Source organism: Solenopsis invicta, chromosome 1, assembly GCF_016802725.1.
Source record: "Solenopsis invicta isolate M01_SB chromosome 1, UNIL_Sinv_3.0, whole genome shotgun sequence".
Lineage (NCBI taxonomy): Eukaryota > Metazoa > Arthropoda > Insecta > Hymenoptera > Formicidae > Solenopsis > Solenopsis invicta.
The window spans coordinates 31,779,473-31,796,844 of record NC_052664.1 but is presented as its reverse complement, the minus strand read 5'-3'; the positions used below and the strand labels follow the sequence as shown (position 1 = coordinate 31,796,844).

Below are 17,372 nucleotides of genomic sequence, written 5' to 3'. Positions count from 1 at the left end.
CCGATTAAATTAACCGATGGTTGTGAAACTGGCCCTAACTGAAATGGGCACTAGCCGCCAGAAAACGTGACGAGAGAGAGCCATTTCGAAGGGCCACCTCTCTTGTATAGTCAGTATAGTCACGTTAGAAAGTTTTGCAGTACCGGCACATGAGAATAGATAAACGAGCGACTTGAGTGACATACATAAATAAAACAAAAGCAAAATTGTATTATATTTTTTTAAGTATTTAAGTGACTTTTTAAGTAAAAGTTAATTTCTTCTTCGTTACCACGAATTCCGTTACATGCTGTATCAACATGAAAACAAAGAAGAAATTTAACTTTTGAGTAGAAATGTAAGGTGAATGCTGACGCATGCGCAGAAAACGCTTAGAAAAAGAGAGGTGGCCCCTCGCATTATGCTATTTCTATCACGTTTTCCGCTTACGTTATATGGCAGTGCTCATTCTAGTTAGAGTATAGTTCAATGGTCGGCACGCATCACGCGAAACCACCGATGGTTCCTCGCGATTAGAGTCCTATATAAAGAGAGAAGCGACATCGAACCCCCACCACAACCTTCAGTATCCAATTGAGTCCTCCACCGCCATTTTGGGACCGCTCTAACGTCATCAAACACCATTCGTATCATTCTGCAACAGCTGTGTTCACAATATGGCTGCTCGCTTAGCCAATCAAGTATCAGATTACCAATCAGAGCTTCGGACATCAATGTCGCTTCTCTCTTTATATAGGACTCTACTCACGACTGTACATACATGTGTACATACATACACACATGTTATAATTTATCTTACTTTATATACATTGGTTAATATTCAGAAAGACCTTTTAAAGATAGCGCATGTTTTTGTCATTTTGTTCTTGGCTTTTATCTAATAAATAATAAAAATGAAATGACGAAAACTTGCGCTAACAATTTTAGAGACGCGTTTTAAACACGGATTCTTGCCTTTCCTTCCATTATATTACAAATATAATCAACCGCAGTAATTTTTATATAACACGAAAAATATATTTACCTATATATACATATACACACACATACATCCATATCTAAAATATACATATATATATACTTTTTTTTTTAATTTATTTGTATTTCTATTATAATTTTTCTTAATATTATGTTTAAATTCCGCGCTAATTTTGAGACAAATTTCTGATTGGTTCAAAGAGTGGCCATTTGGACGACTAGGGTGCGTTCAGAATGAACGTCTGAGTGCGTTCTGAGTGCGTCTGAGTGCTAGACGTCCAGCGTCCATTCTGAACGCAGCCCTGCGCATCCACCATGGGAATGTTTCACCTTGTATTTTTACACCATGGTGTGAAGCATTCGCGGAGAACGCAGGAGAACGAGACACGAGACCGTGTTAGAGCATGGTTTGTCTGGAAAAGATGTTGATGCAATCAATCGCCATTGTATTCCAAGTTTGATTTTGTAATCCAAGTTTTTACCAGTGGTCGTATAGCCCCTGTGAAATACAGCAAAAGACGAAAAACAGCCAAACTAAAATTGAACTGAACTGAATTGCTTTTGATGCGACTTCAACATTGTATCTGCGGTGTATATTACTATTGTGTATTCTCGATACTTTTATCAAGTTTTATTTATTCACACTTAAAATAATTGACATCATGGCTGCAGATGATTCGCAATGGAAAACGCCGCACTTTCGACAGAGCGTAGTCGCGAAAATGTAAGTCTGTTTACATCGATCATTCTTGTAAAACGAACATATTGCCTCATATCAATTGGTATCATTAAAAGTTTATCATTTAAAGAATAACAGACTTTTACATAGATTTATCTTTTAGGTCTTGTTTATTATTTATATTTTTTTATTTTGTTTGAGATAAAGTGGTACATTATCTGTGTATGTATGATGTGTGATCTTTTTTCTTAATATTTAATTATTTTTTATTTTTCTATATAAGTTTTCTAAAAATTTTTTGTTTCTTTTTTTGCTGTTTTATAACATATGAATAGTGCAATCAAAAGAAATAATTCCAATATTTCATTTAATATGCAATTGTAAACATTTTATTGACAGTGATGAAGCAATACAAGTGTCTGGTATGCCTACATCAAAGAATAGCATTGAAATGGAGAATCATGTTTTTCAAAAAGCTAAATCTAAGGTACGTCTAGAATTGTGCTAGAAACATTAAATTTGTTTTTTTTTTTTTTAAATATATCTGCATGTTATACTGTTTTGGATTGTAATGGCGTAAATACATTGTAATGTACATAGGTGCAATTGCACCAATATTATTTTGATTTTAAGCCAGACTTAAATATCTGCTTTTATTTATTTAGAAAAAAAGATAAAGACAGATACATGTTTAAATCTTGCTTAAAGCCAAAATAATGTTGGTGCAACTGTGCCTTAGACTTAAATTAAAATGGATATATAATTAGGTTAAAGGAAGAATTAGAAATGAACAATACATCAAGTATAGATAGGAAGAACAAATCTATCGAGTAGCGCAATAATATTACATACCTTCATATTTATTTTATTTCTTATTGAATTATATATCTATGTAAACCATATTTTTTACTAATTAAATAATATCTTGTTTAATTATTGTAGTAATATTTTTGTTGGAATAATTGTTAACATTGAATGTTTTCTATCAGAGATTTCAGTGGAATCCACAATATAAAAAGTGTTTCAATTCATCCTTGTTGTTTGTTAATGTTAAACAAAGATGAAATTATTTATTGTGTTACACTGTTTTTCTGCTAGAAAGCACTCAGTGTATCTTTAGGGAAGATTTCTCACGGAGATCTCTAGAAAGAAATTTTTAAGATTAAGATTTTTAAAATTTTATGTTTTTTTTCTAATGTAAAATTATTGAACAATTTAATTAACAAGAAATGGCACATCAGTCAAAAGCACTTCTTAGTGCTCAATATTTTTCTATGTGAATTGACAAACATTTACAAAATTTCTCAAACTGCGCGCTCATACTTGCTGGATTTAAAACACAGATTTTTAAGAAGAACCTTGAATGTAATATCGCGAAATTAAATTTTTAATCGATTTAATTACTTTTTGATGCTTGTACACAATATTTAAGCTTTTACCGGTCACATTAAGATTATGTGTGTTAAAGTTATTGAACATACAGATATAAAGCTTTGAATATCTATTTACTCATTTTTAAGTTATATGTACAAATTTTTGACATTTCAAACTCGGTTCTCTTGAAGCTATAAATTACTTTGTACATTCTGTCTTAAAATGATAGTGGATAACTTTTATCTATCTAAAACAAATGGTCCAACAAAATTTTTAATCTTTCTGTCCTTTTAATGTTATTTTATTCATTTGATGGCTCATTATCAGAGTTGTCCAACATGACAAATGTCATTGCTATGTTCAGAAAGTATCTATGTCATTGGAAAGGTATTTAGCGTATCCTAAAATACCAAATGATTGACATGTTATAGATACAGGCATCTTACAAGCATCATTCTTATATGTGCAATAATATTTTTTTTAACTATAAAATAAAAAAATTTTTTGATGATTGAAGATACAAAAGCATTGTATAAAACAGGGGTACTCAACCAGTCAACCGCGATCTACCGGTCGATCGCAACTTTTTTTTGTAGACTTTTCTTTCTTCTTTAATTGCGTTTATTTAAAATTATTATTTTAGTTGATTGCAATTAAATAAATTTCAAAAAATTGTTAAGTTAACGCAATGTCACAGATCACATTAATATTTGCATTATTTTTTATTTTCTTTAAATTTTATTATATGTTTAGATTTTGATTTTTGTTTTACTTGAATTCTATTATAAAATTTAGAATTTTTATATTAATTTTTTTCTTATTAATTTGTTCATAGTTTTAACATTTATCCCTATTAATATGTTTAATAAATGGTTAAATCAACATATTTTAATTTTGTACTTTTTTTCTTACACCTTACACATACATAGGTAGATCGCGAAGTTGCTCTATTAAAAAAAGTAGCTCACAGTTGTAAAAAGGTTGGGCATCCCTAGTATAGAAAAAAATGAAGGTACATAGGATAAACAATACAGAATTACTTTCGATGGTGGTTTGAAGATTTAAATTTATTTTTTTTTTTACAAGTAAATACTAAACCATTATTGTCTAGAAAATTATATATGATTGATAATTAGACGCGAATGGCCCAAATTTGTCTGAAAATGGGCAAAGTTATATTCTTTATATTTTCTTATTGAATAAAAAGAACTTTTTGTAAAAGTCAAACTTTGATGCTTACTATGTCGTCATTTTGTTAAACTTTAACAACTTTTATTCAGTTGCGTGATATTTATGTACATGAAAAACTTTTTTAGTTTGTCTTTTAGTCCTCCAATCATGTCTGTCATTTAAGAGCATTTGTTAAGGCAGGATGTGTGTAATTTCGCGAATATTAAACGTTGAAACTAAATTGAACCTAGAAAAGTTTATACATATCGTCTAAATATGAATAAATATGTATCCAAAACTTTACATTTTTATGTTCAATAGCTTTCCTTTAGAGAAACAATGAAACTTATTATAAACATTGCTTTCTACACTAAAATCCCTTCTTAAAAGTTTATCTCGGAGTTATCACATAATAGGTTGTTATCGCGTAGATTATGTTATATCGTTTTATATATTGTCTTGGGCAAGTGTTTCAACATTACTATTTTTTTTCTTACAGGAGGAATACTTGGGTTTTGTTGCCAGACTGATTCTTCATGTCAGAGAAATGAGTAATATATATATTTTATATATTGTATTAAATTTTTATTACATTATAATATGAGATTTACCATAAGAGTAATGGTTGATTTTTATTATGTTAACGTACATGAAATTAAATGTAACTTAATTGAATTTTGTCATTAAGACAGCATATAATTTACTATTCTAAATCAAGTAATTGTAAAAAATAAACACAAATGTTTTTCTGCTACTTCAAGAAAATAAAACACAAGTATGTAATGAGTTGCTTAAGAATGACTCATCAAATGATCAATTTTATTGTTTACCTATTTTTCTATTTTATTCTATTTAAAAAAAAAATATTTTGTGCCACTTAAATTTAAAAGATGCAGTTTTTCTATCCAATATTTTTTTTCAATCAGTCTTATTACTTTTGCTTCAAACTTTGTTATTTTAATGAAATTTTTTTTATAGATTCTAAAAAGGGTGCAACTGGTAATGCATCAGGTGCAGCTGGTACCAATAATCAAGGTATGCCCGATCCAATTGGCGCTCTTCAGACGTTGGCACGTCAGGGCACGGGAAATAATCAAATGATGGGCATGGGTGGTCCAGGTTCCAATCATCAGGGTATAATCCCACAACCACCTGCAAATACTGCGACTAATCGTGAGTAATTAATGATTTCTGTACAAACGCCAAATTTTAAGAGCATATTTTACTTACTGGAAGGATGAAAAAAAATTTATGTGTATATGGATCCTGAAACTCCTTTCACAATTTACAAACACTTTTTGTTTACGGAAAAATTTCTTAATTTCTAATAATTATATTGATTGGTGGAATGGCAAACACAAATCAGTTGCATGATCTGGTTGTTTTTCTGATTTCAATCTTTAATTTTTATTTATAGGGATATCTTGAGACTTATTTATTTCATTTATTCCTGTTATTACTCCGAAATTGTATTATAATTTTGTGTCACAAAATACAAAATACTTCTGGAATTTTTTAACATCTTTGACAATCCATGAGGCGTCGATGCGAGACATGCACTGATGCAAAAGGAAATCACTTCTAGTAATTTCTTTAACAAAGTGTTTTTTAATGTCTTTAAAATTTTTTAGACCTATTCATATTATTTTCTTTACAATAAGTACAACATGCTTTTAAAGTTTGGTTACTTATTTCTGAGACACTCTGTATATAAACAGGCCTTTTTATAACACTTCATGATTTCGGAAAGAAAAAGAAAGAAACATAACTAGTAAATAAGACGTAACTCGAAACCGACGACGACAGTAAATATTTAATGACCTTGAACCGACCGTAAGTTGAAATACGCTTTAAAGTATCAGATAGTTGAACAAGCAAGTAGTTGAAAGAGAAAGCATTTAGTGTGTTTGAAAAAGCAGTTTATTTATAATATATAATAACTAAGAAATAAATAGATTTACACTATTATTGATATTACACGGACGTTACACCATATGCAAACATATTAAAGAATGAGCCTAGATTTTACCCAATTGTAAGATAAACATACAATATATTCTCTCCTGGAACAGAAAAGTAATTATTACGAGTTTTGATATATAGAGCGCAAAAATGAGGAGGAGAAATGAAAAATTATCTCATGAAAAATGGATAACACAACGAAAAAAGTTAGAAAAGGAATTTCAAGAGGAAATAGGGAATAGCGTGAAAGTGCGATCGGCCGATAATTATGTGAAATTTATATATAAACATAAAGGACATGAGGTACTTGATACGACGACTTTTCGATTCAAGATAACACTCGTCTATCGTAATTTACTACGTAAATGGTACATTAGCCCTGGCTATTCTTTCGTACCGGAAGTGATCAATCTCAAAAGCAAACTTAAATCTGGCGTAAATAATCCATTCTCTGAAGAAGTATATGATTTAATTGACAACACGATACATTCAATAGATGTTTTCATGATTCGTCTTACCAATGCGTATCAACTTGTGGACATTATGCAGGAGAAATACAGGGATCTGCAATTTGCCATGAATGCAACCGTTACAGAAATGAAACTAACATTTACGGAAAATGCGTGGCCAAGAGATATTCGCAAATTTAACATTAAAGATATAATTGTTATAAAGTTGAAGTTAGATAAAGACATTCAAGATATTTATAAGATCGCTTACGAGTATAAATATACACATCAGGAGACTCGAGCAAGAGATGAAAAAGATAATATAAATAAGTTAAAATCAAAGTTAGAGATTTTTTTTCACTATCCTTTGGAAGAAGCGATTGAAAGGTTTATAGAGAGATCTACAAGTTTACCAGAAGACACCTCATATCTACTTATTATTTAAAAATTGTCTTTATAAAGATTCAATTAATGTGTTTATAAATGTTATTTCTGTTTTTCTGCTACGTTTCTAAATTTTTTGTTTTCATATTAATAATTAATAAAAAAAGGCAAGAATCGAGAATAAACATTTGAATCGTTAATAAATTAATATCTAATAAATGAATATACATTTTTGTTGCAATATACAAATACACAAAAAGTTTGATTTATAAAAAAATATACAACTAAGTGATAGTTTGAACTTTTGTATATTTTGTTAGTGTTGCAAAGTTTAAATCAACGACCCGGGCAACAAATGAATATGCCTGGTATGCAGAATAAAATGCCGGGTATGGGCATGATGCCGTCGCAAACTGGCGGTCCAATGAATCACATGGGCCCAATCCAAACAATGCAAAACAATCCTATGTTGACTCAAATGAATCAGATGGGACAAGGCAATATTCCTCCACAAATGAATCAAATGGTGCCTGGGCAAATGGGTCAATTAGGCGCTGGACAGATGCAACAAAATATGCAGGTATGCTCTTTTATTATTAAATTTTTATTATTAAATACTACTAAAGTATATTTACTAAGTTATTTAAAAAAAAATGTGTAAAAAGAGTAGAATAAGGAAAAAAAGATGAGATGATAACATTATACATTTATTTTTATCATAGTCCCAGATGCAGAATCAACTACCAGGTCAAATGAATAATCAAATTACGGGACCAATAGGCAATATACAAACTAGTATGCCGCAACAGATGAATCAAATTGGCCCTGGACAATTAGGTCCTGGTCAGATGCAGCAGCAGTTAAATCATATACAAAGAAAAGTAACATTAGCTTATAGTTTTAATCATTTTCATTAGTATCATTTTTTGATAATAATTATTTATTGATAATATTCCTTAATATAATTGATATTACTGTTTTTAGCCGGGTGAAATGATGAATGCTGGATTTCCTGGCCCACGTAACGTTACGCCGAATCAATTTTTGAGGCAGAGCCCGTCTCCTTCTGCTCCAAGTCCAGCTGGTTTAGGAGCACCAGCGAGGTAATATTAACATACTTTTTAAATATCATTTTTGTGATTTTGTGACAAAAATAAGGAGCATATTTCTGTCACATATTCGATATAATAACAAAACGAAAGATAATGTTTTCACAGTAATCAAATGGTAGCCTCACCTGCTCTAGTACCATCACCAAGTCCTCAGCATGCCATCATGACAGGACCAACTCGTTCCGTGAATTCAGTAGGTAAGATAATTGAAGATTAATAAACATAGAAACTAAATACAGATGAAAAAGTAACAAAAAGGAATAAAATTATAATATATTAAATGATACATTGAACTAGGTATGGCACCGTCTCCAAGTAGCTCCTTAAATACTCCTGGAGGTGTAGGCGCAACATCAAGTCCTCAAGAAGATCAGGCTTACAGAGATAAAGTCAGACAGCTAAGCAAATACATAGAGCCATTACGAAGAATGATTGCCAAGATGAGCAGCGAAGGAAGTAAGAAGATATAAAACGTTATTAGTACAAATTAAAATGTTAAAGTGAATGTATATAACATTAAAAAACCAAATTTAAAAAAAATTATTAAAAGATTAGTTGTACTGAAAAATAAGTTTATTTTATAAAAATTTATATACTTAAAAAATATTTTAAAAAATATTTAAAAAAGACTTTGCAAAAGTATAACATAAGTATTTAAATTATTTTCACAAATAATGTTCTCAGCAATAAAAAAGAAACTACATTTTTTCATATTACATGTCTTTCTGATTAAGCTATTTAAATAAATAGCATATTATTTATATTTGTTTTCTATCATAGATGTCGATAAACTTAGCAAGATGAAGAAACTCTTGGAAATTCTGTCGAATCCCAGTAAACGTATGCCATTGGATACGTTGCTGAAATGCGAAGTTGTCCTGGAAAAGTTAGACTTTAAGAGAGGAGATGGCAGTGTAGGGCCGCCAGTAACGACGTTGAAGGAGCATCAAATTTTCAGCCCGCTTTTAGAAGCTGTAAGCGCGCATCTCCAAAGTCCGGTAATCAATCACACGTTACAACGCACTTTTGGACCATGTTTGGATGCCTTATTTGGACCAGAAATAAAGTAAGACATATGTACATACATATAAAAATATATTATTTTATAACTTCAAATTAGAATACATTCTTTGATCTGTATCAAAATAGAAATTTGCCACCACCCTTGAAGAAGCAAAAAATAGAGGAATCACCTAGCGAAATACCAGATGTATTACAAGGAGAAATAGCTAGGCTGGACCAACGGTTTAAAGTATGTAACATCAGTTGTTAAGCTTATTTTTACAATTTACTTCACATTATGTTACATTTTATCAAACATATTTACTATTTGCTTTGGAATACACGTTACACATCTGACATCCTATCTATAAAAATGTTTAAATTTTATAAATTATGAATGTTTAATCATTTTTAAAATATAAGATTATAACCAAACCATACATATTTTTCTTAATTTAAAAAATTTATATAAATATTAATCATATAATATTGTTATTTTAGGTCAGTTTAGATCCAGCACAACAAAGTGGATCAAAATGCATACAATTGATATGCTGGCTTGACGACCGTCATCTTCCATGCGTTCCACCGATCTCAGTTACGGTTCCTGCAGATTATCCTTCAACACCGCCTCGCTGCGTTATGGCACCGCACGAATACGAAGCAACGACATTCCTGTGTGCCGTACAAAAGGCCCTTAATGCTCGCATCGCAAAATTGCCGCGCCGTTTCTCTCTTTCTCAATTGTTAGATACATGGGAGATGAGTGTGCGACAAGCCAGTGCACCAAAGGAAACATCTATTACTGCTAGTACAGTTCTGATGGGTTTATAGTACAAATCGCACAAATATCTGATGACGTTTATGCAACTAGGCTGTTACCGGCAAAAATGCTCATAAACTTGATGGAAATCTGCAACTATGCTATTGTAATGAAATAAATATAAACTCGTCGAAGGCTGCGTCCTAATATTTATTATCAGTTCTAAAAATTTATAAAATACGTTACATAAACTGTAGATTATCAGTATTGACAGTGAGATCAGAATGCATCCAAAAATTTACATTATAACTTTCTTTTGTTAATATCAATAATATTATCTAATTTTGATATTGTAATTTCAGAAGTTTTCTGTATTTATTAGGTTTTTCAGAACAAACTGAATTGTGAGAAACTTTAAATCACCGAGGATTTTCTTATAACTAGTTTATCTGTGACAATTTTTCTTTTATATCTTTTTTTTTCAATTTTATACGATTATTTTGATTAATTGCATATAGCAAAGTAGCAGTTTTCTCAAATATATATTCATGTATATATACATACATGCATATGTGTAAATATAAATGTATAGTACAAACAAAAAATATATATATACATATAATCGACCGAGATTTAAACTTTGAATTCTTTGTTACAATAGCTAGTACTCTTACTGCTACTCCAAGATGCCCCACTTTTCTCCCAATTATTCCATTCATCTATTAATACCTAATGGCTTTATACGCCTAAGTATCTTACATACATTTTAGAAAATTTTGGTTCTGTGTAGAGAGAAAAGGGGGTTGGAGAAAGGCATGAGAGCTAGGTTAAAATTAAATTAATTCTAATTAAGTTAGCGAATTGTGTACAATGTATTTTGTAACTTATAGCCTTATGGGGATCAAAGAGTATCTATCTATATGTTATAGTGAAATTATATAGTTCACTGATTTCATATAGATTTCTATAAAATCTTAGATCATTCTATAAAATTAAAGCTATATTAATAAAGATATAAAAAATATAAACGCTTTTTATATGCTTATCTACATAATTTTACAAAAATTAATTACTATATACACATATATAAGCAAATGATATCAAGATATTTATTATAAAAACTACATATAAAAAGATAAAAGAACGGTTTATTTTAAGATTCTAACAATGCAGCAGAATAATAGTGTATTCGATACGATTCCGTGTTGGTGGTTTCTTTTATAACAAAATGAAAGATAAACTGTGCAAGAAATGCTTAAAAAAATAATTGACTTTAACTCGGGTCGAGTTAACAAATCGAATACGCTATTAGACATACTTAAAATAAATTTCTTTTATCTCTCTATGCAATTTTTATAATATATTATTTTTTTAGTCTAATTAATTGTGTTTTTTATTTTTTTATAAAATTGGTTAGCACGAAAAGGAAAAATAAAAATATTTTTTGGTATAATTTTGGTAAAATTTTAATAATTTAGTAAAATGGTTTTGGTAATTCTATTTTCATTCTTTTCTGCCTTAATTGTGCTAAACTATGACGTATTATATAAATTGAATTTTTTAATACAATATATAAAAGGAGAAAAATAATATATAAAATGCTAGAAAGAAGGATTTAAGTATTTCTTGAAAAAGTATGCATATTTTAATATATATTAAATCTGATAGATATGATAGTAAATTGAAATTGTGTAATCTTGATATAAATTTGATTAAAAATGGTATTTAAATAATTATACACACACAACGCAACACATTTGTATATCACATGTGTGATGTATAATTAATATTACAATATATACATATATATATATATATAAATTTTTTTTATTACAATAATCTATGTAAGTACTAATCTAATTTTTAATGTTGATCCAAATGTATGTAAATGATTTAGTTTAGAAGATATATTAATATTCACAATATCTATTGTTTTCTTTCTTTACGCCTGTATCATTTCTTTGTATACTTGTAAAAAACTTTTAGATTATGATGGTTGTATAAGTATGTGTAATATCGTATTCGATTTACAGACTCGACCAGATTCCGAGTCGTTTTTTTTCTTTTTTAAGCTACAAAAGAAGAGATACTGTACAAGAAATGCAGTTAGATAAGACAAGATATCGACTTGGTATCAAGTTAAATCAGCAAATTAAATACAAATCTCTTAAGATAATTATTCCGCGAAATCTATTAATTTTACAATTATTAACAGCGCAACTTATCTCAGAATGTTTTATATCGAATAAGAAATATGGGAATAATTTGTACGTCCAATTTCTTTTTGTACATATTTCTACATCCAACACGAAATACAAAAATAAATCTGTACGTCTAATTCCTTTGTGTATATATTTCTTGTATTATTTGTAGATGTTTATGTGCCACGTGATTCTCAAAATGCTGACTGCTCTTGTACTGTTTACTACAAATATTGCTTTTTGCAAAAAACCATTTTTTTAAATGAAATATCGTCATATCAAATTATTGGAATTCTATATGCATATTAATTCTTAATATTATTTGGCTTTAAAGTTTAGAAGTGCGCTGTACTTGATAAGCAATTCCGTTTGACAATAAATCGTCGATTTCATCAGACTGAAATTTTAATTCAGTTAATATTTGTATGGTGTCTTCACCGGCTTGTGGGTTTTTGTGAGTTCCATGAGAAATACCAGGTGTGCGAGATAAGCGAGGTGAAGGATTTGGAATTATATCATCCCTCACTGTTGTAAATGTCTGCCTCTGCTTATTGTGGGCATGTAATGTGGCATCTTTCAAACTTAGCACCGGTGTTACGCATGCATCAGTGCCGTCAAAGATAGCGCACCATTCCGCTTGAGTTTTTGTTTTAAAGATTTCCGTGATTCTGCGACGATTTTCTTCAAAATTGTTGTACTGTGTTACTTCGTCGCTCGAGAGACCAAGTTTCTCTAAGAATATTTCATAGAATTGTGGTTCTAGCGCTCCAACGCACATATAACGCTTATCTTTTGTTTCATATGTATCATAAAAATGTGATCCTGTATCCAATCTGAAAAAAAAAAATTATTAAAACTTTTATAGAACAAGACAAAAATCAAGAGCACTTGTGTTTCGAAGAAAAACACTTACATATTTTTACCACGCGGATTTTCCCATATACCTGTTTTCTGAGATCTGAATAACCAGGATCCAAGGTATGCTGATCCTTCTACCATTGATGCATCTACAACTTGTCCTGCGTTGCTCTTAGTTCGTTCATACAATGCCAAAATTATTCCAAAAGCGCACATTAAACCTCCACCACCAAAATCAGCAGCCAAATTGGCAGGCGGTATCGGTTTCTCATTATATCGGCCAAACAAAGACAGTAATCCTATTCACAATTTTTATTACAGTTTTAAAATAAATATGATGAAAAGAAATCTTACAAAACAAACTAAAAAAAAAATAAAACAAAGTACTACTGTGTTCAAAAAGTAAGGTGAATTTTATTATAAAATGAAAAATCTTTATTTATTCATCCAAATCAATTTCATCCTCTTCGAAGTATTCCCCCTTCGATACAATGCACTTATGCCAACGTTTTTTCCATTCCTTGAAGCATGCCAAAAAGTCGTTTCCCGGTATAGCCTTCAAAGCACGCAGCGATTCACGTTGAATCTCTTCAATAGATTCAAAGCGGTGTCCCCGGAGCGATCTTTTGAGTTTGGGAAATAGCCAAAAATCACACGGAGCTAAGTCAGGTGAATAAGGCGGTTGCGGAACGATATGAGTGGAATTTTTGGCGAAAAACTCACAAAGAATCAATGCCGTGTGAGACGGCGCATTATCGTAATGCAAAAACCAGGAGTTGTCTTTCCATAAATCCGGCCTCTTCTTGCGAATAGCTTCACGCAAACGATGCATAACACTCAAATAATATTCCTTGTTGACAGTTTTGCCTGGTGGAAGAAACTCATAATGCACAACACCACGATAGTCGAAGAAAACTGTCAACATAACCTTGATTTTTGAGCGACTTTGGCGCGATCTTTTTGGTCTTGCCTCGCCTGTAACACGATATTCACTCGATTGGTCGGTTGTTTCCGGATCATAAGCATAGATCCAAGTCTCAGCTCCTGTAATAATGCGTTCGTAGACGTCCCGATAGTCAAAAATCATCTCTTCACAAACTTTAACCCGATGCTCTTTTTCGAGGAAATTGAGTGTTTTTGGCACCAAACAAGATTTGACTTTTCTAAGGCCCAAATGATCCTTCAAAATTGTTTGAACTGATCCAATTGAAATGCCAACCATATCGACAAGGTCTCTAATTGTCAATCGATGATTTTCGAGCACTAATTCCTTGATTTTCTTTACGTGTTGCTCATCAGTTGACGTTGATGGTCGTCCGGAGTGTTCCAAGTCATCAGCACGTTCTCTGCCTTCTTTGAAGTCTTTGTACCACTTATAAACATTTTCCTGCGACATAGCCGATTCACCGAAGGCCCTCTGCAACATTCTGCACGTTTCCGCAGCCGAAATTTCATTCCGCAAACAAAATTTAATGGTAATTTTTTGCTCAGCAAAATCAGACATTGTAAAAATCGCCAAAATCACTTTTATGCCCGTTTCCTCCAACGTAGTTCAAAATTTGAACCCAGTTTAAACTCCGATCACGGGGGTGACACTGCTTATACTTCGTTATGCTTTTACGCGTCCCTCGAATGTCTCCCTACAATCAAAAAATCCGCAAGAGGCGCTAGTTCCTACCTGCATCCTTTAATTTAACCGATTTGGCTGACGCATAGACCTGCTAAACATTAAAACGATTAAAACTGTTAGAAAGCTTTATTCGGTCTTATAAGATTAAATTGTGCTTTTTGAACCTGCATTTTCTAGTAAAACAATAACTTTCAAATCGGTTGTAAGCGTTGTAAGGATGCAGGTCGACTTATGCGCCACCAAGCGGCTTAATGTTCCCGTGATGCCTCGTGCCCACAGGACGCGGCAAGGCTTGCCGCGCGGCGGAAGTTGGCATGGTAGCCAATCATGAAGTTGAACTCGATCCAACTTTTGCCGCGAGGCGGAAATTACATCCAGGCGAATGAGACGTTGATTGGCTATCGAAATATTCCTCAGCCAACTTCTGCCGCGCGGCAAGCCTTGCCGCATCCTGTGGGCACGAGGCATGAGACAAAATCTAGACACGTAAATTTTAGCAGTGTCACCCGCGTGTATATGACTAATGATGACATTCACATGAAATTTGGCACAGATGTCACTAACAGTAGTACCAACATAAAAATAAAACAGTTTGCTCGAATCGATTAGAGAGGAAAGTTTAAATTAAAAATTCACTTTACTTTTTGAACACAATAATAAACACTATAATATCATAATTTACATTATAACTATAATGTAAATTACGATATTAGAGTATTTATTATTACCTGATAAACCTAAATAATTGATATCATGACCAGCCATATCTGCATAAGAACCATTTTGACCATATCCAGTCAATCTAGCATATATCAGTCTCTTATTTGTTGCCATAAGTTCTTTTGGTCCAATCTTTAATTTTTCCATGACACCTATTAAATATATATTTATGCAAAAAATGTTATTCTTAGTTATTATCACAGATATTATTACAGATTATACCAAGATTATAACAAATTATACAAGTATTATCCATTTAAAATATATTTTTTGTTTAAAAATTCCTTTAAAGATAAAAATAAATTAACAATAATATACATATTCTATGTACCTCTTCTGTATGTATCAATAATAACATCACTTTGGTTACTTAATTTTTTGAAAACATTAATACCCTTCTCAGATTTCAAATTTAATGCTATTGATCTCTTTCCATGACCTAAGCAATCTTCAAATGTTTGAGGTCCAATCTGTAACAAAAAAAAAAACAAGCAAGATATAAATATCAATAAAACTCTTTAACTTGGAATTATACTTTTAGATCATATTGTGAGTAATAATTATCAAATATTAATAATTAAATTAATAATTTCTGTTATTATAAGCTACAAATTTACAAAAATTTTAACATAGCATTCTAAATTTTAATATAGCATTTTAATTTATTTCTCTCATACCTTATCTACTCTGATAACAGATGCCCCAAAATCTGCTAAAATCATTCCACAAAATGGTCCTGGAGCGAGTCCAGCTAACTCTAAGACCTTAATTCCTTTTAGAGCCATACCTCTTCTGTGTTAATAAATAAAATTTCAACTTTGTAGAAAAAAATAATTACATAAATCACTGTTCTTCCTAACTTTTTAACATATCATTTAAATTTCATATATACTATGACATAAATATATTTATAAAATGTATTATTAAAAATATGAATTTTATGCAAATATGCAAGTATAATAGAATGATATAATAACATCTGATTATACTTGTATTCACATAAAATTTATTTCCTCTTTTAATTTGCTTTCATAATATATTCTTTACATATCACTAACAGATATTAGGCACGCAGAATGACATTGCATTTATAATCATATGTTTCTCTTGGAACAAATAATACTATAAAATTCTTCTAAAATTTCTCTACTACTAACATTTCTTACGTATCTTAAGAATTTATTCTTGGTATTTCAGCGTGATCGTACGTGATCTTGGCATGAAAATGCGAAAAACAGAAGAGAGTAATGTCCAATTTCTTCACATCTCTCGATAACTATCTTCCAAGTAAAGATATGTCAACTAAAAATTCGTTTCCTTTATCAAAACCTCTTCACATGAATCACATGTATCATATGAATAGTTTTTCTTCATACTATTAATTCTCAGCACACAAAATGTATTAAAATTTTGTTAAAAATTACTATATTACTTGAAAGATACTTCATGAATAAAATTATCTAGAGGTGAAGAAATTGAGCATAAAACGAAATATATGTTTACGTAATCATAACCTCATACATATTTAAAATTTCATGATGATGTACGCATACCTTATTGACATACGTTGTTAATGAAATTTCGTGATTCGTGAAAAACGACGTAAATAAACGCAACCAACACAACTACAAGGAGCAAATTTACTGCGCGTGATTAATCAATTTATCTTACGTACGTGCATTACACAACCATTTAAATGTCCGTTTCTAGTACTCATATTGGACAAAAGCTTGCAATAACGTTGCATATTGCAGTGCAATATTAAAGAAACATTGTAAAGATTTTTTTATATCACTTGGACAATATTCCAACATTTCAAAAATATTGTGAAAAATATCTTGAGCTTGAGGCTGAAGTCCCATGAATTGCTATTTTTCGCGTAACGCGTAATGCGTAACCAATCAGAAGCGTTCTGCGTCTTTTGATGAGCCTTTTTATAAAGTTGATTGGTTACGCGAAACGCGTTACGCGAAAAATAGCAATTCATGGGACTTCAGCCTCACTCACGAGCAATATCGCCACCAGTCCAGAAAATGGTAGCATTCATCTCTATGGGAATCTTATTTCCTATTGGATATTAGATCATCATA

The 17,372-nt window shown here is 30.9% G+C and overlaps 2 protein-coding genes across 5 annotated transcripts; one reads left to right on the top strand and one right to left on the bottom strand.

The window, feature by feature from the left end:
* Window positions 1–1,640: 1,640 nt before the first annotated feature.
* LOC105201446 (mediator of RNA polymerase II transcription subunit 15) lies at window positions 1,641–11,942 on the top strand. 2 transcript variants are annotated; one of them, XM_011169456.3, is made up of 12 exons: window positions 1,641–1,702; window positions 2,057–2,144; window positions 4,701–4,752; window positions 5,180–5,374; window positions 7,317–7,576; window positions 7,719–7,877; window positions 7,981–8,099; window positions 8,214–8,305; window positions 8,406–8,564; window positions 8,889–9,174; window positions 9,258–9,360; window positions 9,612–11,942. In XM_011169456.3, exons 1-12 carry the CDS (start codon window positions 1,641–1,643, stop codon window positions 9,942–9,944), a joined length of 1,908 nt encoding a protein of 635 aa, XP_011167758.1. In that variant the 3' UTR covers window positions 9,945–11,942. The 2 variants fall into 2 exon arrangements, with proteins under 2 accessions (XP_011167758.1, XP_011167767.1); XM_011169465.3 differs by lacking the exons at window positions 1,641–1,702; window positions 4,701–4,752 and having other exon boundaries at window positions 9,612–9,944.
* LOC105201465 (alpha-methylacyl-CoA racemase) lies at window positions 10,722–17,166 on the bottom strand. 3 transcript variants are annotated; one of them, XM_011169489.3, is made up of 6 exons: window positions 16,836–17,166; window positions 15,960–16,074; window positions 15,614–15,752; window positions 15,291–15,434; window positions 12,988–13,231; window positions 10,722–12,907 (listed from the first exon to the last, which is right to left on the bottom strand). In XM_011169489.3, the coding sequence occupies exons 1-6, from the start codon at window positions 16,844–16,846 to the stop codon at window positions 12,403–12,405; spliced, it is 1,158 nt and encodes a 385-aa protein (XP_011167791.1). In that variant the 5' UTR covers window positions 16,847–17,166; the 3' UTR covers window positions 10,722–12,402. The 3 variants fall into 3 exon arrangements, with proteins under 3 accessions (XP_011167791.1, XP_011167799.1, XP_011167807.1); XM_011169497.3 differs by having other exon boundaries at window positions 16,958–17,166; XM_011169505.3 differs by lacking the exon at window positions 16,836–17,166 and adding an exon at window positions 16,440–16,702.
* Window positions 17,167–17,372: the final 206 nt, after the last annotated feature.

What these genes read in the sequence shown, in the direction of transcription:
- LOC105201465 (XM_011169489.3), bottom strand. An exon ending in CTGTTATCAGAGTAGATAAG is followed by an intron (nt 15,753 to 15,959) that starts GTATGAGAGAAA and finishes TTTTTGTTACAG; the next exon opens with ATTGGACCTCAAACATTTGA. An exon ending in AATCCGCGTGGTAAAAATAT is followed by an intron (nt 12,908 to 12,987) that starts GTAAGTGTTTTT and finishes TTTTTTTTTCAG; the next exon opens with ATTGGATACAGGATCACATT.
- LOC105201446 (XM_011169456.3), top strand. Translation starts at nt 1,641, where the DNA reads ATGGCTGCAGATGATTCGCAATGGAAAACGCCGCACTTTCGACAGAGC. An exon ending in TAAATCATATACAAAGAAAA is followed by an intron (nt 7,878 to 7,980) that starts GTAACATTAGCT and finishes TACTGTTTTTAG; the next exon opens with CCGGGTGAAATGATGAATGC. An exon ending in GGTTTAGGAGCACCAGCGAG is followed by an intron (nt 8,100 to 8,213) that starts GTAATATTAACA and finishes ATGTTTTCACAG; the next exon opens with TAATCAAATGGTAGCCTCAC.